The following is a 26,594-nucleotide window of genomic DNA, read 5'->3' as shown; positions in this document are numbered from 1 at the left end:
ATTTATATCAGAGCTTTTCATATTAGGTCTGAATTTTAATGAAATGTGTGAAAAATCCCTTTATTTTTAACAATAATGAATAAGAAGAAACACTATTTACATGACTTTCATTTTTATTACCCCAAAAATGAAGACAGCAATAAAGATTGTCCAAAATAACAGACACTGACCATGTGAATAGCAGGTATTTCCACCATTTGCTCCGATAACAGCTTGACAGTGACGTCTCCTGCTCCTCACCATACTCACAGTTTTTATGTTTTGGTCCAATAAGAAAGACTCACTGTAGACATTATGAGGAAAACTAAATGAAATCATGTCTATCAGCACAATAGAATGACTTCCCTTTCCCGAGTCTAGATGACATCCAGTGAGATTGTCCTCTATATCTCTACTTATTGTGTGTATTGTTGCCACAAACGATTATTTTAATAGTTGACTAATCACTGTTTATTTTTTCCAATTAGTCATCTAATCATGTCATACAGTATGTAAAGTAAATTTAAAGCACATTAGCTTTAAACTAACAAAATAAAGACAATTAAGATTTTAGTTTATTAAACTTTAAAGAATCATTCAGCCTCGGTCCTTCAATAGTTACTGGTATTAAGACATGATTAAATCAAATGAGAGAGACATGAGGAATATACTTTCCACCTAACTTGTTTTGACAGGTGCCCCGCCCCTCAAGATGACGTAAAAATGTAATATCAATTATATATATCTATATATAGATATATATAGGTTTAAAGTCAAATGACTTTGATTGAAAGTATATTCCTGATCTCTCTAATGAGGTCAGCATCTGAAACAAGGAACTATTTTTCAATCAAGGTAAAGTTTTGGTCTCACTGACTCAAATATAAAAAAGTACTGTTGAAAGTACTGTTGGTGTTGAATGCTCACAACTTTGTTCAACTTTATACACTCTGACTCCATAGAATTTAAAGTAACGACTAATCCACTATTAAATTAATAATTAGTCGTTGATTAGCTGATTAATGGTGGCAGCTCTAATTGGGAGTAGTGTAAGTGAGAAAGTTAAGTTTCAAAAACCCTAAACTGAAATTTTAATCCTAGATTTCTTCAAAAACTATGAAAGTATTGAAGTCAAATTAGTGTGGATGGATTCATGCTTTTATTTACTCTTCAAACATGTTCATCACAACACAGAAACAGAAGTGTAAACAACAAATACTGAAGGACAACAACCAATGAAACGTCGAAAGAGCGAGTCTGTCAGTAAAATCTACCTTTCAGGAGAGGCTGGAAGGTGGGGATCTCCTGCAGCTTGATGACATCTGGGTCGTTGTGGATGTTTCTCATGGACTGAGTCCCCTGAGCAACAACTACAATATCATCCATCTTTGCCTTCTGCTTCGCAGGGGACGGAGCAGCTGCAGCACCAACACCAAACGGACGCGTCAGTCAACCCATCGATGACTAAAGAAACTGGGTTAGTTAAAGTAAACAGACGGAGTCTTACCTGATGAGCTGTAATCGAGGTGTTTGTGCTCCGACTCTGCGCTCTGCTCGGCTCCCATGACGCTAACACTAGCTTCAAAACAACTACAGAACTAACACAATTGATCACCAACTGAAGATCAATGCGAGATGTTTAGATTATTCATATTCTAAACACATCTGCAGTAAGAGGCACATTCGTTACCCACCAACACAGCTAAACCGGGCAAGACTCGGCTAAAATCGTTAAACTGCGGCTGTCAAGACGCTCAGACGAAGGGAAACATTTACCGTGAAGCTCCTCGTCTTAATTGATTAAATAAATCAATGATGAGAACTGTGCAAATGTAAACAAAAGCGAGATAGAAATCGATTCTGCTCGATTTACTTCCGCATTGCATGTCTCTTTGTACTGTGCTTACCCTGCCCCCTAGTGCTGCGGATGTCTTACTGCAGAAACACCAAGAAGCCCATTTGAAGAGAAATCGTTCTTTTTTTTATTATTTATTGTTTGACTTATATTATGAACTGGTTATACAAAATTTAAACAGATAACACCTTTAACCAACAGTAACTTTTGAACTGAATTTTCAAAATAAAACTTTAAGGATCTGAGTGTAATTTAAAACACTACAATTAACACAAATGCTTCATGTGTGAAGACATTTTTCAAGAACCAAATCAACAACAGTTCAGTCTACAGTCTTAACCTGAATAAAAACAAACAGCATGGACACTGTAAAAACAGCTATGAGTAAACAGCGGCCTGACACAGTTGCTGTCAGGCTGTGGGAATCTTGGCTTCATCTGTTTGTTTGCCATCATCTCCTTCAACAAGCGGGTAAGGACGAAGGTCCAACGTCAGAATGCGGCTGAACATGCATTCATCAAACTGGGAAGAAGAAAGTTAAGTGTTACATTTGCTCTATATAAAATAAAACGTAACTTACAAGCAGTTCTAAAAGTTTCTCACGTCTGAAAAGACTCCCAGCAGAGCATCCGACCTGGAGAAAAACTCCTGCTTGTGGGAGATGACGATGACCTGCATGTTCTGTCTGGACTGCTCTCTGATGAAGCTGGTCACCTGTGGATCAGACTTCACAATAAAACTCTGGACATGTTCAGTCATGCAGGACAGACATGACCTAATTCAATAAAAAGTGAAAACTCTTTGTTTGAATGCATTTGAAAATCAAGTTATTTCACAGTGGGAAATTAAGAAAAAAGGAAAATGTCCAAAAAATGTGAAAACCACCTTTTTTTGTTCAAAAACATGAAAAAAGGCAACAAAACAGATTTCTTTTTGACACATAGGAGATCATCATAAATGTTTATCTGAATTGTGGCTGTTAGCTCAACCCCATTGTTGACACTGGAGCTGGGGAACATGGCCAAAAGATCTAATCTCTGATTTTTTTTTACTCCAAACTCGATTTTCAATTTTAATAATCTTTTTTTCCTCCCTTCTTTTATGTTCTCAACAACATCAGTCCAACACCGTCTCTGTAATGTTACAGTGAGTCTACTAATGAAGTTAATTCAAAGCAGATTGCCTGTTATTAAATTTATAAAATACAGCTTTTATAAATGTCCTATGAATGGGCTAAATGCACGACTTACTTCCGCATTCAGCCTTTGAATGCTCAGTCACTTCCGGTAGAGCCGTGGGCTGTTGTTTGTGTGGGAATAGTGGAGTATTTGGACTTTAAAATTTGTCTTTTGGAGCTAACAAGAGTCACTATAAATGATGTTAGGCACATTGTTTGTTTTTCTAGTAAAATACTCCAAAATAAAAATGCAAAAAGATTTTAAATTGTATTTTTCATCCTACATAGCAAACTTTGAAGGTAACTTGCTAATGCTAATATTTTTAGCGCATGTTTATGTGCGACCAGCTCTAAAACTGAAGGACATTCATGTTGGCGACACGTTATAGGTGCAGTCAAGATGCAGATCACTGGATTGTTTCATGTATTTTATATGAATCCAAAGCTAAATGTCGCAGTATTTAATGAAGTCCTGTTAGCTGTCATTGAGCTAGAGCGCGGGGCGCTGGGAACCATTTGGAGCATAAACCCAAACCGGAACCACAATCCTAACCTTAACCTTTCCTCCAGGTCCGTGCAGCCAAGAAAAAAGTTCATAACTGACTCCAGTATTTACAAAATTACGTGTGAATACCACTGTCACTTTTCATTTGGGCTAATGCTAGCTAGCATGAAAGACACGTCTGATTATCGCTGTCTTTATCTTTATGACCTGTTAGTTGTGTTTCAGTTACTCTACAGCCGAGTGTTTCTAAACTTGTGTAAAGGTAATTTTCAGTGTCAGGTAGAATCAGTCTGAGATGTGATTCCTTTCCTACGTCTCATTAGAGGCGAGGTTACCGTTAGCACACGCCGCTATCGCTCCGTGAAGAAGGCAGAAGCTCCTCATCATCAGCTGAGAGTACGATCAGTAATCCGAAAGTGACTTCAAAGTTGGTTTACACATAAAAGGTTCTGTTGAACAGGCTTTAATGTTCTAACAGAGCTACGTTTCATCCCCAGAAGTCACATGATCATACAGTACATGGTAGCGTTTTGTGAGCATGGGGTGTTTGGTGTTTCATGAAGGAAAACTTTGCCTTTTTGGATACATTTGTGTGTACACATAAACATAAACTATCATACAATGTAAGAAATAACCACAATAAACCAATACCAGGGAAAATACACAGACATTTGCCAAGTCCACGCATATAGTTAGCCACAGCCGGAAGAGAGTAAGCAGTCTTATTCAAAACTGGAAATACGTCACACAGCTCTGTGCATAGAGTCCATTACTGCTGCTGCAGCTTGTTAGCATTAGCTAGTATCATAGCATGCTAGAGTCAGTGTCGAACATTACCGATATCTTCAAATCAACACTTTTATTTAGGGATGTCCCGATCAGGTTTTTTTAGGCCCGATCTGATTCTGAGTCATTTGATTTTGTGTATCTGCTGATACAGATACTTTTGTAACACAAAACATGAACAAACTGAAAAAAACAGATTAGTGTTGTCCCTAATTTATATTTCATTAACCTTCTTTTATCATTAAAAACTTCAAAAAAAAACACTTCTGTGAACTAGCTTTAATAAACAAGTAAAAACAAAACAAAACTAGTAAAAAAAATTAACTATTTTCTTGTTATATAAGTGATAATTAGTAATGTGATAAAGTTTAGTGACTTTAGCTTTAACATCTTTAGAGCTATTGAACATTTTTAACCAAATGTGATTCCTGTCCTCTTTTTAATTCTTAAAAATAAATGAAGACTTTGATGATGAGTGTTCGTGACTAGCTGATATCATTATTAGTTTTCATTTATTAGGGTTTTTTTTTTTTTTTTTTTTACAAGATTATGTGCTTATTTTTTAAGTTCTTAAGACATCACATTTTTGGTTTTATTACCACAGTAGTTAATTTTCTTAACTTTTATTTCTCTGTTAGATAAATAAAACAGGCATATCAAAGGACAGCTGGGGTCCTAAGGAGTTAAATAATGGAGGCGGAGCTAGCATGTAGCAGTTAGTAGCTGCTGTGTAGCCGTCTGTCTGTCTGCAGCACAAAGAGCTTCACATTAAATAGAGAAACAAAACTGTCTTTTTCTGTTGAAATGCCTTTAGAGGTTGTTGTTTGTGTTGAGACAACAGAGACACTTACTGTCAGTTTAAAGCGTTTTTAAAAGAGTTATCGATCCCTGAAGTCTGAATCTGTGATTATCTAGCTAGCTTGACTGAATTGTTTTTGTTAGTCTTCTGCTTGAGCTGCTGCCGTTTTCTGCTGCATTTTCCAGGAATAACATTTAGTGACCCTTTCATGACATGCAAACTTCTAGTGGAGTATTTATCTGGAATAATAACATTGAAATAAAAAACTCTGATCATTATGAGAATAAATGAAATATGTGATTCTGATCGGAGAAAAAACGTCTGATTTTGATCCAGTTATCAACCATGAGATCGGGCCCGATTTCGATCACGTGATCGGATCAGGACATCCCTACTTTTATTAAATGTTCTGTTGCTGCTGTAGACCAGAAGCTTTATCTCCTAGTTCTACAAGTACTGTCAGGACACTGTTTCCCACAATGCATTGTTTTTAGTCATCTGGGCAGCTTGCAGTCAGAGCAGTGCCAGATTTCCAGCTGCACTGGCCTGCCTTTTTCTCACAATATTTTTATGATTGACATGCAAGGTCAGGGCAAAAACTATCCAACATTCACCACAATCCAGGGGATCTGTGCAGTGCTGCGCCCGCCTGCATGATCTCAAACGCGCCTAATGAGAACAGCTCACAAGCCCAACCTCCAATATGGAGAGTGATATTGGAGCTATCAGCTCAATGGAAACAAAGAAGGAGGAATTGTAGCAGAGCAAGGAGACTTTGGCCAGCCCACAGCAGTTGCTGCGTCACAAACCTTAGCTTTTTCAAACTGCGGTATTTCATCAGCTCCTAATCTAACACGATTAGAATAAAGAAATACTCAAAATGTTGTTGAATCTTATATGATTTTATCAATGTGCTTCATCATGTGAAAACTGCTACAATGTTAAAACCATGATTTTCATCGGAGCGGGTCTCTAAAGGCACAGGGGGGGGGGGTTGACCCTGCCCCTGGGCTCACACCACTACCGTTACAGCTCAGATGCGAGCGCTGCAGTGGCGTCTGTTCCATTGACTTAACAGTGAAACTGTCCGCCTCAAATGCACAAATTGCGTTTGGTGTGAATGCACCTTAACAGGCTCCTTCTGCAGTCCACAGGGTTTGACAGGGTAAAAAAAACACCCCCAGACAGCCTGCATCCACCCGTAGGGATAGTTGTGACTAGGGGTGTGCCAAAATATCGATATTGCGATATATCGCGATATTTAGTCCTGCGATCGATTCTCGATGGGTTCTCACCAAGTATCGATATTATATTTTCATTTAAAGAGGCTGCAGCGCTGAGCGTCTGAGTCGCGCGCCGGAACTATGGGCGCACGCTGCGGCGGACTTTTAATAGCGATGCACGCGCTCATTCGGGAGAAGCTCCGGTGAGATACAGGCTCTGTAGCGCGTGTGTGAAGCATGTCTACCTGTCAGCATTTATCATCCATCTGTAGGAGATCCACCCGGTAAGAAGTGACTTTGTCTGAGCGCTAGAATGTCAGCGATCACTTACTTCCTGTTTGCTGTGGGAACTGAGCGCGTGCTACGCAGTTGTCTGTGTATGCTTCAAGGAGCGTCGGAATTTTCGCTTTCATGCACTTCAATGTTTAACCTGCTGCTGTACGGTGTAACTTTGATAAATTTATAATGTGACGATTTCAAACAATGTAATTACTTGTTGCTAATGTTAATTTTAAAGTAATTCTTAAATAAAAAAGCAGGATTTGATGTATGAACCTAAATTTAAATGTAATTAAACTAAAGTACATGAATTCACTGTAAAATTAGGGAGAATGCCAATTAATTGAAGCACTTAAAATTATATTTATTGCCATTATTATGTGTGTTTTAAGGATTTTACCTATTGACTGCTGACTGACCAAATGGAAAAATGATAAAAATTGGAAAAATAATCTCAAGTAACAGTCTGAGTAAATCAGCCTTTATTTTTGGATGCTCAGCCCTTTTCAAGTGAGGGAAATGTGAACCAAAAATTAGGTCAATTTTGAGAAAGGCTGTAAAACATTATATTGATCATCCTTTGGTGTGACGTTCTTTTGGAGGTAGATAGCTGTCACTACTTGACTTATTTAATTTTTGTTCTGTTTACAACAATTCTGCACTAAGTAGTGTCACTGCTGATCATGTTTACTATTGTTAACATTGAATCTGACAGATAATTCCAATTCAGTTGTTGTCAATGTTTGTCAAAGACATATTATTACTGATTTCAGCAATTTTGCACAAAAGTGTCTATAATTTGTTGCACAAAATAAGAAAAGTTGTTTAGTATGATTGTGTTTAAGGTAAAAAAGATAAATGGGGATATATTTCCCCCCAAAAACATGTTCTATATAATGGTAGTTATTAGAGAGGATTTTTACCAATTATCGCAGTATCGCGATATTATCGATATCGTGAGCCATGTATCGCGTATCGTATCGTATCGTGAGGTACCCAGTGATTCCCAGCCCTAGTTGTGACTAGACTTTACCTTTCCAATGTTGGAGTTGTCAAGAGCTGCATCCACCTCGTCTAGAACGAGAAAAGGAGCTGGGCAGAAGCTGAAAGGAAGACAAACACCAGCAGTTACAGATACAGCAATCTCTTTTAATGTTGGAGTTAACTCTTTTATGATGAACTCTTTCATCAATACTCATGTCAAGTCTTAAAAACAAGTTACTTGACATTCTTATCCTCATTATCTCACTTTCTGCAGGATTTTATCGTGAATGCGACATTACCTTTGTAAAGCAAACAGAAAGGCGAGCGCTGCGATGGCCTTTTCCCCACCGGACAGGTTGTCCATGGACATGAAACGTTTACCTGGTGCCACACAGTTGTAGTTGATGCCGCCTAAATATGGCTCATCTGGATTCTCTGCAGTTAGAATGGCCTGAATGGAGACAGATGGTTAGAATGGGAGATATTTACTGAACCTGATTTCAACCTTTGAATTCAAGGCATATTTCAAACCCTCAAAGGTGATGTACATGTTTAAGTCTAGAAAAAGCTTCAAGTCAGAGTCTGAATTTAAAGTCTGTCTCCCCCCAGAGGCAACAGGACAGAACTGCAAAGCTTAAACCTTCAGTGGCTCAGAACTCATCTGCACATATTCTGGTTGCATTCAAAACATGAATGACACATCTATTTTAAAAATCTGCCTCCCCAGGTGATACTGAATTGGTCCTCAGCTTCTTTTATCCTCCATAAATGTTGTTAAGGTCATGAGCCTTAGCTGATCTGGTTTTACACTATGGATAACAATGCTGTGTGTCTTAGATTTGGATGTTAAGGTCTTAGTTATTTTAGGTCTTAAACTTCTTTTTTATAAACCCCTTTGGGCTGCCTATGCATAAAAATGGTTTCATAAATAGTGTGATCAGAATTAGTGTCTTTTTAATGAAAGCCTCACGAGCCTCATTCAGCCCACTTTTCAGGAATCATGAGAGCCACAAGGAATCGAACACTTAGGAACAAGAAGCACTTAACCAGAAAAACTGCATGCATTCTGTGACTTCATCATTCAGCACTAAAGTCCCACTCCCGTCATCTTTTCATCTATTTTCTAAGATTGTTCCCAGGGCTCTTTTAATTATTATGATGCTGTTTTACTCTAAAATCAAAAACTTTAGTTGTGTTCTAGGACAGTTTCTGCAGAGCAGCAGGAGTTCATTAGAAATTCACCTCTGAGTTGTGGGCGGGACTGTTGGCACAGAGCAAGCCCCGCCTTCTGTTGCAGAGAGCTCTACGTTTGCACTCCCTCCTGCTAGCTTACAGCCCCTAACAACCCCAACATTAACATTAGTAATGCAACAAAATCGGTGAGTGATATTGGAGCTGTACAGTTTGGATCCAGACTCCAGCTCGATGAGAAAAACAGAGACGTTCATGGATCTATTTATCTGTAAGTGGATGATCAGAATGGAGAAGAGCAGAGAGACTGTGGCCCGCCCAGAGCATTTTCTACAGAACAAATAAGCTCTTTTTCAAACAGCATTTTTTTGTCTGCTCCTGATTCAGAAATACAGAAATACTCACAAATGCCATTTTGAAATATCTACAAGACATGTTTGCAACATTAAAACAGAATTTTCATTGGAGTGGGTCTTTAACTGAGTTGTAGTCTATTTACAGTTGTGCATAGTGCTGGGCGATATGGAAAAAAAAAAAATTCACAATTTAAAATATCTTTTTTCACGATAAAGATATAAATCACGATATATGACAATAAAGTATATTTTCAGCTATTCTCTGAAAAAATGCCTGGTGTTCCGGCAGCTTTTGTGAAAAGTTGTGACAAAAGTTGCTATGTTTCTTAATATAGATATTTTTGAAAAGCGCATAAAAAATGTTTATTATGAATTAAAATTCACATTCTCATATTCCAACTCTTTTTATTGTGACAAATGCACTATGAAAATACTTCATCATCAATGTTGTACTTTCATTCAACATGAATAGAACTGTGAAACACAAAATAAACGTTTGTTCCTCTGTGTTCACAATAGCACAAATATTTGTGCATTGATTTAAACATACTTTGGAATAAAATGATTTTCCAGAGAAGAATTATAAACTTAAAAAAAAAGCATAAGCAGATTAATCCCCAGATCTCAACGTTCTCTACAGAATCTTCATTTTTATATAACAAAAACATCACTGGTGAGTTGCTGGTAGAAAAAGACCAAGTCTCAGAGGAGCTGATCTGGTTTCTTTTATCAGTAATGGTCTGCTCTGTTTGGAGAAGGTTTTCTCAGGTTTCTATAGGTTTGTTGTGGAGGCGAATCTACATAAAATCATTTTCAAGAGATTCAAGATTCAAGAGATTTTATTTGTCGTATGCACAGCTTTCACTGACAACGAAATTTTGTTCCAGTACAACCTGAACAAACAGTTCAAAGTTGACTGAGGTGCAGCAGTGAGCAGTGCACCTTTTCCTGCAGTCTCTAAATTCTTCCTTTGTATAATCAATTAAAGTGAAAAGGTTACATTTTTCCAGAGTCTCTCTCTCTTTCTCTCATACTCTGTTCATGTTGTGCAGCAGTTGTGCACCGCACTATATGACAGAGCGCTCCGCACCTGCGCCCTCGTGCATGCATGCGCTCAGGGCACCTTCACCCCGCCGCCTGCACGCTCGTGCTCGGCGAATCTTCACTCCGCCGCGTGTACGTTTGCACACATTCCCTCTCCCACACCGTCCCTCTCACGTCTCCAGCTGGTCCAGAACGCTGCAGCTCGGGTTCTGGTTGGAGTGCGTAAGAGGGACCACATCACCCCCATCCTAGCTACCCTTCACTGGCTGCCTGTGAATTTTAGAATTCATTTTAAGATTATTTTATTTGTTTTTAAATCTTTAAACAACTGTGCACCGCCGTACCTCTCTGAGCTTCTCTGTCCCTACACCCCGACCCGGATCCTCAGGTCAGCTGATCAGCTGCTCCTGGAGGTACCGAGGTCCAAGAGGAAGCTCAGGGGGGAACGAGCGTTTTCAATCTGTGCACCGAAGCTGTGGAACGCTTTACCACTGAGCATTCGGCAGGCGTCCTCACTGTCCATTTTAAAACACTTCTTGAAACCCATTTTTACCGCCAGGAATTTGACAGTATGAGACTCTGCTCTGCTGGTGTGTTTTATAGTTTTACTGTTTTATCTTTGTTTTTAGCTGGTGTTTTTATGCTTTTTATGTTAAGTATTTTAGATTTATTTTATCTGTTTTTAACTTTTAGCTGTGTTTTTACTGTTCTTTGGACTTTTAATGTGCGGCGTCTTGTTTGGCCAAAGTCGTTTTAAGGCGCCTTATAATTTTAATAAACTGAAACTTAAACTCTGGTGCGTGCACACTCGCGCTCGGCGCGCCTTCCCTCCGCCGCTTGCATGCATGCGCTCAGAGCACCTTCACTCCGCTGCATGCACGCTAGGCACACCTTCACTCTGCCACGTGCACGCTCAGTGCACCTTCACCACCCCGTGGGGTGACCATTTACCCGCGTCTTGAAGAGAAAAAAGTCAGAGAGGTAAACAGAGATGCTAGAAGAGAGCACAACTCCCGCTGAAGAGTCAGAAGGGAAACGGTCACGTCGTCATCCATGACTGTTGTTGTCATGAATCAGTCTGTTTTTCCCTCAGACCACCAGAGGGAGCCATCGCCTGAATTCTGAAACTCTCCTGAGCCTCCATTCACTCCATTTCCCATAAGCCTCTGCCTGCTGTTCCCAGACCTCACCAGCTGTCCCTCATTCAACAATCACCACAAACATTTATAAGGAAGCTTCAGGCTGTGCTCAGGTGCAAAGTCTTGTTTTGGTGTACTCCTGCATTTCTGAGCGTTACCTCTTTCAGTCCTGTTCCTGCTTAAGCCTGCCTCGACCCCAGCCTGTCTTTGACCACCGTTCTGCCTCAGCCTGCGACATACTCCTCGCCGTGCCTGTCCCTCGCCTGGATCCTGACTACTCTGGTTTTCCTCTGATGCTCTCATGCTGGTGCCTGACCCCTGCCTGCCTGACCCTGATTTAGTGTTGTGGACTTTTAGCTGTGCATCACGCCTGTTGCCCTGTCTGTGCTGAATAAACCTGCTGCACTTGGATCCAGCTGTCTGCCTGTTTCTGACAGTTGTCATGGTAGATTGGTCAAAGTTGCAGTGAAAATAAAAAGTTGCAGGATGCGCAACAAATTGCGCAAAATCCTGGAAGGTCTGATTTAATGATATATAATTGATCAAATTAGCTTAGCAATGATATAAACGATAGAGCGGAAATGGCACGATAGACACTTTTCTATCACCCACATGATATATATCGTCATATCACCCAGCACTAGTTGTGTGTATTCACATAGGATCTGGTGTCAAACCGCTCACCCATGCCTCTCTAATGAGTCTCTCTTAGAGCAGCTGAGTGTGAAGGCCCGAAATTAGAAGAAAGATTTTGGGATTGGTACAATTAAACATTTAAAGAAGTTTTAGGACATGCTGTTGTCTCACCTGCGCACTGCTGTTCCTGCAGATTGTTTTATAGATTTGGTCGATGACAACAGAAACATGCTCCAAACAGTGACTGAAGAGGCGGAAGCGCTGCGCTTTGACCTGCTCAAACTCCTGACTGCACTTCCTGGCTGCTTTGGTGCTGAGATCAAAAGCTGTGAGTGAGAGAAGAGGATCCGAATAAAATAGCAAGAACACAAACAACATTGTTGTGTATAGGGCTGGGAATCTCAGGGTAACTCATGATACGATGCAATTCACGATACATGACTCACGATACCGATAGTATCTCGATATGGCAAACATTGCAATAATCAATATATTACCTTAGTAATCTATGATATATAACTATTTTTTTAAATGTACCTTTTCATTTTCTCAAAAACCTTCTTTTAGAACAATTAAAAACACAACATGTTAATTTAGCGCTTTGTCCAACATTGAAATAAAATTATCAATAAATGCTAATGTGTCTTACATACATTTTAAGGTGAAAAAGCTTCAGTTAAGAAACAAAATGCAGAGTATATCAAATAACGTCACTTCAAAGAGCAATACGTTTGGAAATAAAAATTCATAATGCTGCATTTTAATTCATTTTATGTCAAATAATTGATTATTATTGAGGCACGATATGAACTTTCAGCCTGTTAATATTATATGATCATTGTTTTTTTACAGTGCTGGTATCCATATTCATTCCCCCTCCTTTTATCAAAATGTCCTGCACTTTTCTTTGATAATCAACACTTTAGTCACATGCTCCTCGTGTGAACCGCTACCATACACACCTGTTGGATCAATAACGCCGCTAGACGTCTCATTTGGACGGTCAGACACTGCACACCTCTCTTCTAGAATCAGCTGTATTTTAGCGCAGTGTTTGGACAGGTTACTGCAGTTACCGCCGTCACAAACCATGTTATGTTACATTAAAAACAGCTCTCACTGTCTGCATACTTCAGAAAAATACAGTCACAGCTCGGACCTTTTTACTCGCGGCCGCTCTGCCTCCCGCGTGCGTTTTCATCTGTATGCGAGCAAGCGGTGGGCCCCGCCCCTCCCCACTGCATGTGGAAAATGAGCAAAGTCCACTCTGTGTGCGCACTGTACCCGCACAACTATGTTTTTAGGCATTTGGGCTAAAAACGTATTGGTCCGGTAGAAACTGATGACGGGTTCCCTACAGCATCCTTGCATTTCACTGTCGTGCTCACGCGAAGCGTCCCCTGGTGGACTTTGCTGGTATTATTTTAGGAAACCGATTCAGGGAAAGAGGACTGGTAATCGTTCGTGAGTTGAAATATCGTGATAGATCGCCATACCGATATTTTGTCCCACCTCTAGTTGTGTACTGATATGTAATAAAGACATCACAGGCAAAAACAAGAGTTAACTTTTGTGTCAATGAAAGTTTGAAAATAAAGATAAAATTTAGATTAAAAAGATTAAAAGTTTTGTTGAGATTTAGACATTTCTATGTAACAAAAAGATTGTGATTGGACTAAGAAAAAAACGTTACTGTAATAATAATACTACATCTTTCATTGTAATAAAATGGTAAAATTCATTTAATTTAATGATCACAACATTAAGCACTGCAACTGTATTCATATATAAGGTACTTTTACACACGTTTTCATGGTACTTTCTCTTAGTAAATTAAGAAACATTTGTCTTTAAAGGGAGTAGTCAAAATTGTCTGATTTCCACAACAAGAAAATGCAGAATGAAAGTGCCTTAACCAATAAGGTTCTAAAAGTATGATTGAGGAAATAAAGTGCTGTTTATTTCCAACATGAATACATTTAAACGGTTCAGGGGCCTGAACCCCCGCATCCCTGTCAAATAGAGCAGAATGGAGTGTTCTCTTTCCACACTGCAGTTCATCTTTTGTGGTCTCACTGATTCTTTAAGTGTGATTATGCTGCTGCCTCCTGATTGGCTGGAGACCTTGTTAATCAATCTCCTCTGTACTGTCTCCTGAGTAGAAACCTGAATCTCTCCAGATCTACATAAATCGCAATCAGATCTTTATTTTCATTCTACAAATCTGGACTCGTTTTTATACAAAGGTTTAAGCAAGAGAGAAAAGTTTGAAAATGTTCATGTTTGTCTGAGAAAAGTGTGAAGTGAAGAGTTTGACATCTGTAATCTTAATTCACAGATTTCACCTCCACAACTCCCGTAATAAATGAGGGAAGAGTTCGACTTTTGATTTTTCCCCATTAGTTCAGGACAGTGCAGCAGACATGCCCTTGTTTCTAATATTTATGTTGATTGAACACAGATTACTGTCTCTACCTCCTCATCGTGAGTGCAGTGACCTGTAGAAACAGACCTACAAGCCAGCCGCCCTTAAAGATGTCTGACAGTAGAAGTCCTGATGAGACATGACAGACAGAAACTGTTTTGGTTCATGTCTTGATTCTTGCGTTTTTCATTTTCCTCTCTAGCTTGTTTTTGTACTGGTTAGCTGTAGTTTCACCTGGATGCCCCACCCCTTTCCTGTGATCCTGCATGGAGCAGTCACAGCTGCCTGCACTTTAGTAAACTGATGTCATGTTTACAGAGCTGTTTTTTTGTTGTTGTTTTTTTTGTTTTTTTCCAATTTTATTTCATTTTTATTCATTAAAAAACATACAATATAAACTTGAGTTGTAAACTCAAGCATGATAGAAAAGGAAAAAAAATGAAATGGGGACAGAAAGTAGAAAAACTTATTTTGTCTGCCCCTTTTAACAATCAATAAATCAATCAATGTCTAAAAAAAATCACAGACATCTTCTTTGCAGCTGCAAACAAACATAACTCCATGGATGAAACTCTAAAAGTACCTTCTGTCACTTCCTGCCACTTGTCCTTCACCTCCCTCATTTTTTCCAGGGCCTTCAGGTTGGGGGTGGTGGTGTTGTGGAGGACTCCTTCTGTGTTTGAAACAGATTCCCTCAGCTTCTCCAGTGCAGCCTCCATCTCCTCTTCTACCTGGAGACTCTGTCAATGGACGTTTTCATCGTTCATGCATTGTTAGAACAGAAATTTGATAAAGATGAGACTGTTGTCTGACCCTAAGGTGTGCCTGGAGCTCAGAGTAGTCAATGAGGAGCTGCGCCTCCCTCTCATAGATGCTCAAAGTGGCTGCAGTACTTTCTGAATCTGTGTCCAGCTGCAAAAAAGACAATCATTGACAATCATTCAAAAAAGGCCATTCATTGAATGGGTTTTCTTTTCAAACGTGAATAGTATGAAGTTTAATTGATCCTGTACATGCTTTAATAATTGAGCAGCAAAGGCTCAAACATGTTTGGACCCACAGCCGTGTCTCACCTGCACCTCACTGATTTCATCAAGGCTCCCTGACAGCAAAATGATGGGCAGACCTTGTATTTTGCAGCCCAGAAGCAAGTTGTGTCTGGCCAGGCACTTCTGCTCCAGAGCAGACTCTGCAGAAATCGCCTCGCGCTGAAGCTTCAACAAGCATCTACCAGAAAACAAATGTTGGCTTAGAAGCATGTCAGCTACTTTTGCTTTCAAGATCAACAGCATTTTACATTCTCTTTCTTTCACTGTGATCTGCATTAATCTGCTTCTGTCTTCTTGAGACTCACACATTTAAAGCACATTGTTTACAATGAACTGAAAAGTATTGTATGAATCCTTTCCCTCATTCTAGTTTTCAAACATACAGTCATTATAGATGGTTATAGCTAAGGGAAGGGAGGATCTCCTGTAGCAACAAAGACCTGCAGCACTCTGAAGTAGTAATGATTTCATAACGCATAAACACGTCTGATGAGGTAAAACAAATTTTACCTGTGCATCTCCTGAAGGGTCTTAGTTTTCTGGTCCAGCTCTGCTTTGACAGCATCCACCTGTTGCTTTTTAGACACCAGTTTGTTCTTTAGCTTTGACAGTTTCTCCTGACCTTGTTCCACCAACTCCAACAGCTTGACTTCTTCCTAGATGCAGAAACAGAAACTGAAGAAGTCTGAGATGGTTTAACAAGAGCCCGAACGCTAATATTCTGAAGCGTAAGAAGGATTTGACTTCAAAAATGGAAGGCTATGTTCAGTAATCATATACAGTATATATATATATATATATATATATATATATATATATATATATATATATATATATATATATATATATATATATATATATACATGTACATATACATGTATATAGATCCAAAGCACACAAAAAAATAAAAGATAGGCTTCAGAACAACTTTGTGACCATTCCTCCTGACTGACCCACCTAGATGCCTGACCTAAACCGAATGAGCATCACTGGAAAAACCTGAACAACTTTAACCGTCCAGTCTGTTGGTTTGAATTTGAATTTGATCCTTAACCTTCAAGGACAAATAGCAGAGGATCACCAAATCCAAATGCGACACACTTGTTGCGTGATTCCCAAGAAGACTCATGGCTGTGCATACTATAAAGGGTATTGAGGGGTGCAACAAGTCATGGATGATCTGTGATCCGTACGCATCACAAGCCACAGTTTGGCACACACATCTACAGCAGGATTGACACCCCCACATGCATTATTTAAAACAATTGTGCGTTCACACCAAACACCAAATTCATGCATCAAATTTTCAAACACCATCTTCATTTGAACAAAGGTGCTGCTTGTCCAAGTGTTTTTGGAATGTAAAGGGAACTTTTCTAATTTTGGCAAATGGCTGTAATTACACAAAGAGGGAACCATTTAAAAAGACTAAATAACTAGACTAAAGTACTAAAACTTGGTTAAATATCTATTTTTTTCATAAGTGACCATGGCATAAGCAGAATAATGCTCTTCCAGGTGTTCATTCTCAGAGATGATTGGATGTTTGGTATCACCCCTAGCATTTATGCATATATTCTTGTCTTCTTTATTTTTTGTTTGTTTGTTTGTTTTGATTGCTTGAAATAAACCAATTCCCAAAACATTTCAACTATCCTGCTGAGTTCAAAGTAGCATCAGACAACCGTTTGATGCTAACAGGTAAACCAGAGATAATTACTTCTTTCCGCTCAGAAACAATTTGCTCATCTTTCCTGATGCTCTCCTCTAGCTTGTGAAGCTTCTCTTTCTGCTGTTCCAGCTGCTCTTCTTCATATTCCACTTTTGTTTTCAGGTGACCACACTGGCTTTCAAACTCCAGCCTAAATAGAGTGAATGCAGTGGTATCAATGAAGTGCCTACAGGTGTGGCACAGGTAGAAAACGTTGGTGTGACAGACAGCTGTACCGTTTCTTGTCCAGCTCTGCTTGCTGCTTCAAGTGCTCCTGTTCATACTCCCTGATGGAGTCCACTCCAATCTCAGCACAGAAGTCAGAAAACACCAGGTCCTCCATCTGAAGGTGGGAAACACATAAATGAGAGCACATAGAGAGCACTGATACAATTTCAGGAAAAGTATTGGAATGTAACAGGATCACGCACTTTAGAATGTTTCTTTGAGCAGTGAAGATTGAACTTTAATAAACACACACTGCAGCAAATGTAAACCAATGGAAAATATAAGGTTTCAAATTTGAAATGGATGCTTTTAAGTCCCCCTACAACCATTTTTTTTATTTTCTTTAAATGTTCCCAGCGGGGTTTTAATTAGGACTGTGAAGTTTTTAACAAAAATTCCACATCCCAAATGTCTTAAAAAGACATTTTTCCTGATGATCTGAAGTAGAGCTGGGCGATATGGCCAAAAAACAAAATCTAGATATTTTTCCTTCCAAATTCGATTTTCGATTTAAATCAATTTTTTTCCTCCCTCCTTTTATTTTTTTAAAAAAGATTACAAATGACAGAATATTTTTAACAAAAACTATTTTATTTTAACATCCCATTTGGAAATTGTTTCAAACACAAAGTGAAACTAAATACAAGGTGTAAAAATGTTTATAGAACAATTCAGCAGGTGTTTTGTGATCTACCACTAGCTGAAGCATCCTATGAAGAGAAATAAAATAATCATTCGGCAGAACACTTTCGATAGCAACAGCCTTCGAACTCATGTTGCTGTTTGTGGTTTGATGCTCCAGGTTACAACCTCAGTGACCAAAAATCTTTTTACTAAAAAAAATGTAAACATATTTTTTCAATGGACAAATTATTACATTATTTTACTAAGACATTTACACGTGTTTTAATTGAAAAAATATTATGTTGAATGCAAACAGAGAGGAAGTCACAACATAAAAACCTCAGGTAAAAAACACTTTCCTGAGTAACTTCTTAAATCTGTAATCAGTCTTTGCTCTCTGGTTTTCTATGAATAATTCTATGAAGAGTTTTATTTTCTATCACAAATGAGTTTTTTCTTCTCTTTCGCAAAGCTAAAAAGACTCCTTTACACCCTAAGAGGAGAGCTGTCAATTATGGGGTAAGATAACTGTCAAAAGGAAACGTATTGATAAATAATATTTTGTATTCACAAAAAGAAATTCGTATTCATAAATACAAAGTTGTGCAAAAATTTATATTTTGTGCCAAACTTACATAAAAAATACGAATACAACATTTATTTTTACGTTTAACATGTCTCTTGTGAATACGAATTTTCCTCGTTTTGAATACGACTTCTCTCTGTCTTGGATACGGATTTCTCCTGTTACCTAACTGTCAAAACTACGTCACGGGGTCACAGGCTTATGCATCGAGTGCCGGAACATCGAGCAGCCGAGCCGGCAAACGACGCATGCGCACTGAGGACTCCACCCCTAACTCTGAATTTGAGCTGGGAAAACGTCAGGGATTAAAGAAAACGGACACATTCGCAATGGAGAACAACCAGGTACGGATAAAGAGTTTCAACCTTGGCATTTTATCTTTTAGTATTTCTTTATTTGTATTTTGTTATGGTAGACTATTGGTCTTTAGCCAATTTAGGTGCGTGCTGAAAACGAAACAATTCTTGTTGTTGGGGGTGAGTTCCGCTGTGGGTACCATATGCGCTCGACCTGCACATTGACATAAACGGTCTATGGGGCTGCAAGATCGATTCGGGGGCCTCTGACTAGTGATGACATTACACTACGGTAACGCCACATAGACAAACAACTTAATGTTGAGATCTGTCCAGGGTGTTATTTATTAATCTCGCATTGACAGCTCATTACTGTAATGGCTGCTCTCTTCAGTCTTTATGTCACTGAGCAGAAAGTGAGCGCTGCAAATTTTAGCTGTACTTTCCCCTTGAGCTTGCAAACTGGCAGGAGGCATTGTGAAAAAAAAAAATCGCGAGCGAATGGTCACTTTTTTAATGTGCGACCAAACTAGCATGCTACTCGCTAGCTCCAAGTTTAGCACAAACTCCACGCTTCCCAGTCTGGTTTCTCTCTATAAAAATACGATTGCTACCCTGTAACGATTCCCCTCGATCAGATTATTTTATTGTCAAGGTTTTTGCGTTTCGTTGCAAATATTGCACCCAATTTTGTGATTATTTGCGTATTTGTTTGTACCTCTTCAGTTTTTACTAGGGAAGACTCCGTGCTTCGTAATACCGCAAATGTGTCATATCCTGTCACATGATGGTGATCTAACCAATTGCAATCTTACACGTCATCAAGTCGTTTGCTCCCGAACCGATTTTTATTTTTATTTATTTTTATTTTCCCGAACCGATCTTGCAGGTCGAGCACATATGGATACCTAAACCGCCACTCTCGTTATCAGATAGAGCTTCAATTGTCGGGCTATGTCGGAATTCTCACCCTTATCCATAACTAACTATAATGCAGGGCCCTTGATTTTAAAGGCAATTCGGACATGACGCCTTCAAACATTACCGTGTTGCTCCTCTGTCCGTCTTTATCAACAGAGTCATGAACAACAAAACATTTTTTTATTTTTTAACAACAAAACATCTACATAAACATGCCACAACTGATCTGCGCCCTCTAGTGTTCATAAAAAGGGTTCTGATTAAAAAAAATTATATATATATATATATATATATAAAATGACGCTCACAGTAGTAATATTTTTTTAATCAGAAAAATAAAGCTGTGTATTTTGACCATAGTGATGTTTTAGTTTACTTGTATTGTTATTGCATCAAGATGAATTTACTCATGTATTCTGTATTAACATGTTAGTTCTGAACATATATAAAAGCGGACTTTTCTTAAAAATAGTAATGAAAATGTTATAGTATGCTAACTAATGTCCTGAGGATTTTATTAAAAAGGCCATGGTGGTGCAGTGCTAGTGAGTTGTTTGTTGGTGCTGGTATTCAGACTCTCCAGGCTCCTCACGCGCTCTCACCACCTGCTCCACTGACAGATGAAAATGCACACGGATGGCAGAGCAGCCACAAGCTGTGGTAAAATACAGCAGATTCTAGTGGAGAGGTGGGCAGCGTCTCAGTGTTTAAATGAGACGCCTAGTGGTGTTATTGATCCTACAGGTGTGTATGCTAACGGTACACACGAGGAGAATGTTTCATTAAAACAAGGGGAAATTAATATGGGTATCAGCACTGTAAAAACAATTATCATATAACAACAGACTGAACATTAATATTATGCCTCAATAATAATAAATTATCTGACAGAAATGAATGAACATGCAGCATTATGAATTTTTATTTCCACATTTATTGCTCTTTGAAGTGAGAAAACCATTTGATATGCTCTACATTTTGGTTCATAGCTGGAGCTGTTAATTAGTTGTATGTAATTATTGTAAAGACACTTAAGTTTTATTGATAGTTTTATTTTATTGTTGGAAAGGGCAATAAATTGACATGTTGTGTTTTAAATTGTTCTAAAAGAGGTTTTGAAGAAAATAAAAACATATATTTGTTTTAAGAATAGTTATATTTCATAGATTACCAAGGTCATATATTGATTATTGCAATGTTTGACATATCCAGATACATCGTTATCATGAGTCATGTACCGTGAATCGCATCGTATTGTGAGTTACCCTGAGATTTCCAGCCCTATCCCATTGACACGTTGGCTCAGTGAGTTTGTTTAGGGAAGCGACAGAATTAGCGATTAAAATGAGAGTAGAGAGGGACGCCAATCCAATTTTGTAGCAATGATAAGACATTAAAATTACAGATACGGGACACACAGCCGTGCGTACCTCAGATAGATCTTATACCTGTACCAGTACTGGACTGTACCAGCTTTCTTTCAGCCCTGGTCACAACTACTTGTAGTTGTGACCAGTAGTTGTGTACCCCCCACCCCATCGTCATCTTCTTTTTTCTAATCAGTGGGTGGTGTCCAGCATGACGGAAAACGTGCTTTACTTACATAATTGTAGTTTAAATAAATAAAACTTTAGATCAGAAAAGTTAGAAAAAGTTTTATTTGGCACAATTTTTAAGACCAAAATATCATAATGTAAGACTTTTAAAATGCCTTTTAAGGCCTTATTTCCAAATGTTCAAATTTTAGGCTTTTAGGATTTTTAGAGACCCCGCGGCCCGAGACAAACCAATTTTTACATTTTCTGCAACAATGAACATGTTGACGAGTGAGTTTGAATTGTTTTTTTTACCGATTTATTACATCCTTAATCATCACATCATGCTGTTGTAACAGATTCTTAAAAATACGATCTTTTGCTTAAATACAGCTGTTACAAAAGAGAAGGTAAACAAAAGGGATGTGTTAGAACAGTGGGGAAGGACCAGAAATGCAGGTAACTGGGCAGAAAACAGCCTAAAGAGAGGATATGAAGAAAACAAACCAAAGAGATGGACAGTTTTTATACTGATAGAGAAAATGTTACCTGCTCAATCTGCTCTCTAATCTTCATCATCTCTTCATTCTTTGCCTCAAGAATCTCCTTCTGCATCTCAATCTCAGAGTTCAGGTTTGCCAGTTCACTCTGTACTCGAGAGACCTCCTGAAAACAACAAGCATAAACATGAGACACGTCTAAAGCTTCACTTACTATTTTCATAGAACCTTTTATCATCATCCACACATACCGCCTGACATTTAGGAATGGCTTTCTTCTCCAGATGTTGAAGATCAGATTTGGAGTATTTGAGGCGAGTCTGAATGCCCTGAGCCTGCGCACTGATCTGCTTCAGCTCGGGCTCCTTCCTTTTCTTCCTCATCAGATCCTGTCCAAGAAAGCAAGATACATTTTTGCTATATGTTGATAGTTTCATAAAAATAAATCAGGTTACTTTTTAAAAAAAATAAAGCTCATAAAAGTTCCTGAATGTTTACAAAGCAGTTTGGACTCACGCGAAATTCATTGGTGAGATGCTCTTTGCGTTCTTTCAGCAGTTTGACGTCTTTTTCTTCCCAGCAGCGAGCTTTGGTTCGTAGATAACTGGAACCTCCAGAGATGACCCCTGATGTTTTGAACAGAGTTCCATCCAGACTCACTGTCTGCAGGAACACAACCACTAACTGTATTACCACGTTAGCTTGGTCACATCCCAGCCAGCAAGGTCAAGTGGGCCTCATATGGTTTCAAAGTGTGCAAAAAATGGTGACAACAAATGGGTTTGCTTGTCCACAACATGTACATGGTGGCCCCATCTGCGTTTGTCCATGTTGACTTAAGTGGGGACTCAGTGGGTTGGCTCAAAACGCTAGCCAGCCGCCCAGTGAACAAAGGACCTCGCTACAATGGAGCTCGCTAGTGTGATACAGCAGAGCTTGATAGGGGGGGGCTTGCTAGCTTGCTACAGCAGAGCTCACTGCAGCCAAGGTTGCTACCTTGATACAGCGGAGCTGGCTAGGTCCTTAAAATGGATCTAGCTACAGTGGAGCTCGCTGCAGCAGAGCATGCTAGCTCGATACAGTGGAGCTCGCTAGCATGCTACGCTGTTCACCGGGAGGCTGGCTAGCATAGTGAGCTGACCCACTGAGTGCCCCTTAATGTGGACAAACCCATTTGGGGCCACCATTTTCTGCACACTTTTAAACCACATGGGCCCACTTGGCCTTGCTGGCTGGGGTGATGCAGCAGTAATAAAACCTTCTTTTAAGTTAATTTCTGTCAGTGATTTACCTTGACACGCTCCTGCTGGTCAAAGGCCAGACTCCTAGCATCCTTGATGCTTTCACACACCAAAGCATTTCCACAAACATACTGTACCACTTTCTTCAGCTGCGCAGCGTTTGTGGATGTGTTGAACTGCACAACATCAACCACCATCTTGGCACCAGGAATCTCTCTGAGTCGCTCATTCAGAGGACTCACCTGCACACAGAGGCCATGATGGACTGTGCACTCAGCTCGCATGTGTGAAAGTAACATCAGACTTTCAACTAACCACCAAGTAGTCAATGGGCAGGAAGGTCTCCGGCTCAGCCCGTTCGGTCTTTAAGAAGGAGATGCAGTCGCGAGCTGTCTTCTCAGACGACACCACGATGGCGTTCATGTTGTTCCCAAACACCTTGGTGACAGCCAGCTGGTACTTCTTGTGGATTGGGCTACACAAGTCAGACAATCGGCCATACTGAAAATAGAGAGTTTTTTGTTAGAGGTTTAGTTAGATGCACTGCTCTGAAAAACACCAAGACTGGGTCAGAGAGACCCACTACAATGAAAGTTGTGTCTTTGGTAACATTGGAGACATTGTTCACATGACGGAGGACAGAGAAAGGAAAATTAACCTCAACATTGCATTTCTGTGTATTAATTTATTTAAATGGTGAATCGGGATCAGACGAAAAATGCAATTTAAATATGATCATATTTGTTAAGTAAAAACTAGAGCTGTCAGGCGATTAAATTTTTTAATCGTGATTAATCGCATTGTCCTGAGTTAACTCGCGATTAATTGCAAATTAATATGTGGCCTTTTTTTAAGGAAAAAAATGTGGAATTTAACAGTTTAACAATTTAACAATTTAACAGTTCTACATTAATTATGAAAACAAGAATGACAATATTAATAGTTTTCATCAGAAATACTTTATTTTGTAACATTGTATTGAGATAAACTTTCTTAACAATAAAAGGCTGTAACATAAAATGCCTAACAAAAGCCCAAGTGCAAGTGATGGGCATTTTAAATTCAAAACTTCAATCAACGTTCAGAAAAATAAAATAAAAAACATCAAAATAAAATTTCCATAACACTTTCATGTTCATTTTTTGTCAGGACCAAATATTTTCCTCCTCTGCTGAACTACAGTAATAAATGAAATAGAGATGTATCATTTCCAATTAACTTTTGTTTTTTAACAAGAAAAGCGGGATACTCTGTGCTTTGACAGTCTGTTACTGCCGCCGCGTTCTCTGGCTGCAGCTCGATGCAGCGACGTGTCCAGCGGAGCTCACGCCATGAATATGCCGGTAGACAGACCGCTATGCTGGGGCTGGATCACGCTTAAACCTCCAAAACATTTAAAACGGTGCGCTTGCTGTTCGGAACGTCGGGGGTCCGCAGCTCTCGGTACCCTGCGGCGGACGCGAGCCGGTACCACCAGACGTGGTACTGGACGCGAACCGGAGCCGGGTTAGGGTGCAGGAGCTCTCCAGGTCCTAGCGCCAGCCGGTTTTAGCTCGCAGCTCGGTGTTTGGAGACCTGCCGGTGAGTTAGGGTGCGGGACGCCCGCGTGAGCGGCATGGAAAGGCACGTATGAGAAAAATCTGCGATTAATGAGTCAAAAAAATTGTCGGCGTCAAGCACATGTCAGATTAACGCGTTTTTAACGTGACAAATCTGACAGCCCTAGTAAAAACAAGCTGGGCGGGCCACAAGCTCCCCGCTTTGAGCTCTCAACAACAGCGATAGTAAGACTACGGTCAGATATGGCAAAATGTGCGGCACCTAAATGTCAGTTTTTCAGCAAAAGCAGCCAGTGGCCGCATGGTGGCACTTGTACTCAGGGAGCGGCTGTCACATTTTTACACACTGTACAGCGGGAAAAAAGTTCAAATGAAGCAGCGACTGGAGAATGTTTTACATAGGTCAGTGGCTACCTGTGCACATTTAGAGGTTGTGCGGTGGAAGGAAGGGAGCAGTGCAATTTTTGACTGACAGGAGGATCTCCCTGGTCCCCAAAATCATCTGATGATCAGCCAATTTCAGACCGCCACCCTCCAGCCACCCCCCTGCCCCTGTGCTGCCATTCCACTGCCACAATCCGATAGTTAGAAATGATACGGTAGCAGAGCGGGTATTTGTTGAAATTGGCTGAGACGGGGCAATGACCAGATGTCATTCTGGCAATCCCGGCCCCGTGAAGCTATGGGTCACTATTTCTTCTAATGTTTCATTAGCTGTTTCCACTGACTATGACATTGGGCAAATTTGATTTGTGACATCAAAAAATACGCTTTTGAGCGTGCAGGAGGTGGTTTTTTACGACGGAGTATTAGGGCCACCAAAAAAAAAAAAAAGTAATATTACGACTTTTTTTCTCGTAAATTTACGACTTTTAATCTCGTAAATATACGAGAAAAAAAGTCATAACTGCTACATTACGAGAATAAAGTCGTATATTTATGACTTTAAAAGTCATAGGCTTAGATTTGCGACTTTTAATCTCGTAAATTTACGAGAAAAAAACTCGTAAATTTACGAGATTAAAAGTCGTAAATTTACGAGATTAAAAGTAGTAAATTTACAAGAAAAAAACTCGTAAATTTACGAGAAAAAAAGTCGTAGTATTACTCGTAAATCTACGAGATTTAAAGTCGTAAATTAATGAGAAACAACCCCAAATGTGTCTGTTTATCAGAGCTGACGTGGAGTATCTTGTTAAGATTTATTTCCAGATCGGTGTTAAAAACAAAGAAATTCTGAACCTTATGGTGATTCAAAACCAAATTATTTCCAGGTTCGGTGTCGGTAGTGTGGAGTTTCATATGTAAATAAAGAGCTCAGAATAATGCATGTTTATCAGGTCCGTCACTTTATTTTGCCTTTCCCTTCCCAGAAGCCTTTTCGCCACCTTACGTCACATGACAACCAAAGGAGAATGTAAACAGAGCTCCGGACCTCCCCATCTCCAAATGAAACATCCCGTCTCAACACAAAACAACACTGAGAAATGACAGTTGTCTGTTACATTAGCACAAGAACATTGAAAATTCAGAAAACTAGTCCTCTTGAGACGGAAGCATCACAGAGTTGGAGAAGATCTGGTCTGTCGCGGAGGAAGGAATGACTGGAAGTGACCAGCTGCGCGGATATCGACGGCTTCATCAACGTAATCTGCAGATATCCTGCAAGCCACCATCAACGAATAAAACATTAATAAACTGTAAATCAAACAATGAAACTTCCAAACACTTGAAATATTTTAAACATTCAGTTTACCTGATGAAATCAAAGACGTTTTTCACATTTTGGTCCGCCTGCTTCAGCGCACGGCATAAATTCGCTGGACTGTAGGCTCCCCTCGACTTTGATATATTTACGAGAAAAAAGTTGTAAATTTACGAGATTAAAACTCGTAAATTTACGAGAAAAAAAGTCGTAAATCTACGAGATTAAAAGTCGTAATATTACTTTTTTTTTTTTTTTTTT

At 39.3% G+C, this 26,594-nt stretch overlaps 2 protein-coding genes across 2 annotated transcripts in view; both read right to left on the bottom strand.

Annotated features, from left to right (window-relative positions):
* Positions 1–1,848, bottom strand: part of borcs5 (BLOC-1 related complex subunit 5) — a 5,266-nt gene extending 3,418 nt beyond the window's left edge. The window contains exons 1-2 of the mRNA XM_024281961.2: positions 1,487–1,848; positions 1,254–1,397 (exon numbers count right to left, since the gene is read on the bottom strand). Of these exons, the coding sequence (XP_024137729.1) occupies positions 1,254–1,397; positions 1,487–1,544 (202 nt within the window). The 5' untranslated portion in view covers positions 1,545–1,848. The remainder of the gene's footprint in view (positions 1–1,253; positions 1,398–1,486) is intronic.
* An 89-nt stretch (positions 1,849–1,937) lies between these two features.
* smc1b (structural maintenance of chromosomes 1B) overlaps positions 1,938–26,594 on the bottom strand; it is a 32,387-nt gene continuing 7,730 nt past the window's right edge. Inside the window, exons 10-25 of the mRNA XM_024281960.2 lie at positions 23,385–23,570; positions 23,120–23,311; positions 22,345–22,491; positions 22,080–22,217; positions 21,878–21,994; positions 17,375–17,481; positions 17,148–17,289; positions 15,938–16,083; positions 15,452–15,605; positions 15,192–15,290; positions 14,962–15,118; positions 12,125–12,279; positions 7,887–8,038; positions 7,637–7,706; positions 2,438–2,548; positions 1,938–2,356 (exon numbers count right to left, since the gene is read on the bottom strand). Of these exons, the coding sequence (XP_024137728.1) occupies positions 2,246–2,356; positions 2,438–2,548; positions 7,637–7,706; positions 7,887–8,038; positions 12,125–12,279; positions 14,962–15,118; positions 15,192–15,290; positions 15,452–15,605; positions 15,938–16,083; positions 17,148–17,289; positions 17,375–17,481; positions 21,878–21,994; positions 22,080–22,217; positions 22,345–22,491; positions 23,120–23,311; positions 23,385–23,570 (2,184 nt within the window). The 3' untranslated portion in view covers positions 1,938–2,245. The remainder of the gene's footprint in view (positions 2,357–2,437; positions 2,549–7,636; positions 7,707–7,886; positions 8,039–12,124; positions 12,280–14,961; positions 15,119–15,191; positions 15,291–15,451; positions 15,606–15,937; positions 16,084–17,147; positions 17,290–17,374; positions 17,482–21,877; positions 21,995–22,079; positions 22,218–22,344; positions 22,492–23,119; positions 23,312–23,384; positions 23,571–26,594) is intronic.

This window comes from Oryzias melastigma, linkage group LG6 (genome assembly GCF_002922805.2).
Source record: "Oryzias melastigma strain HK-1 linkage group LG6, ASM292280v2, whole genome shotgun sequence".
NCBI classification, from domain to species: domain Eukaryota; kingdom Metazoa; phylum Chordata; class Actinopteri; order Beloniformes; family Adrianichthyidae; genus Oryzias; species Oryzias melastigma.
Note: the sequence above shows the minus strand (reverse complement) of the source record. Positions and strands in the feature narration are given on the sequence as shown.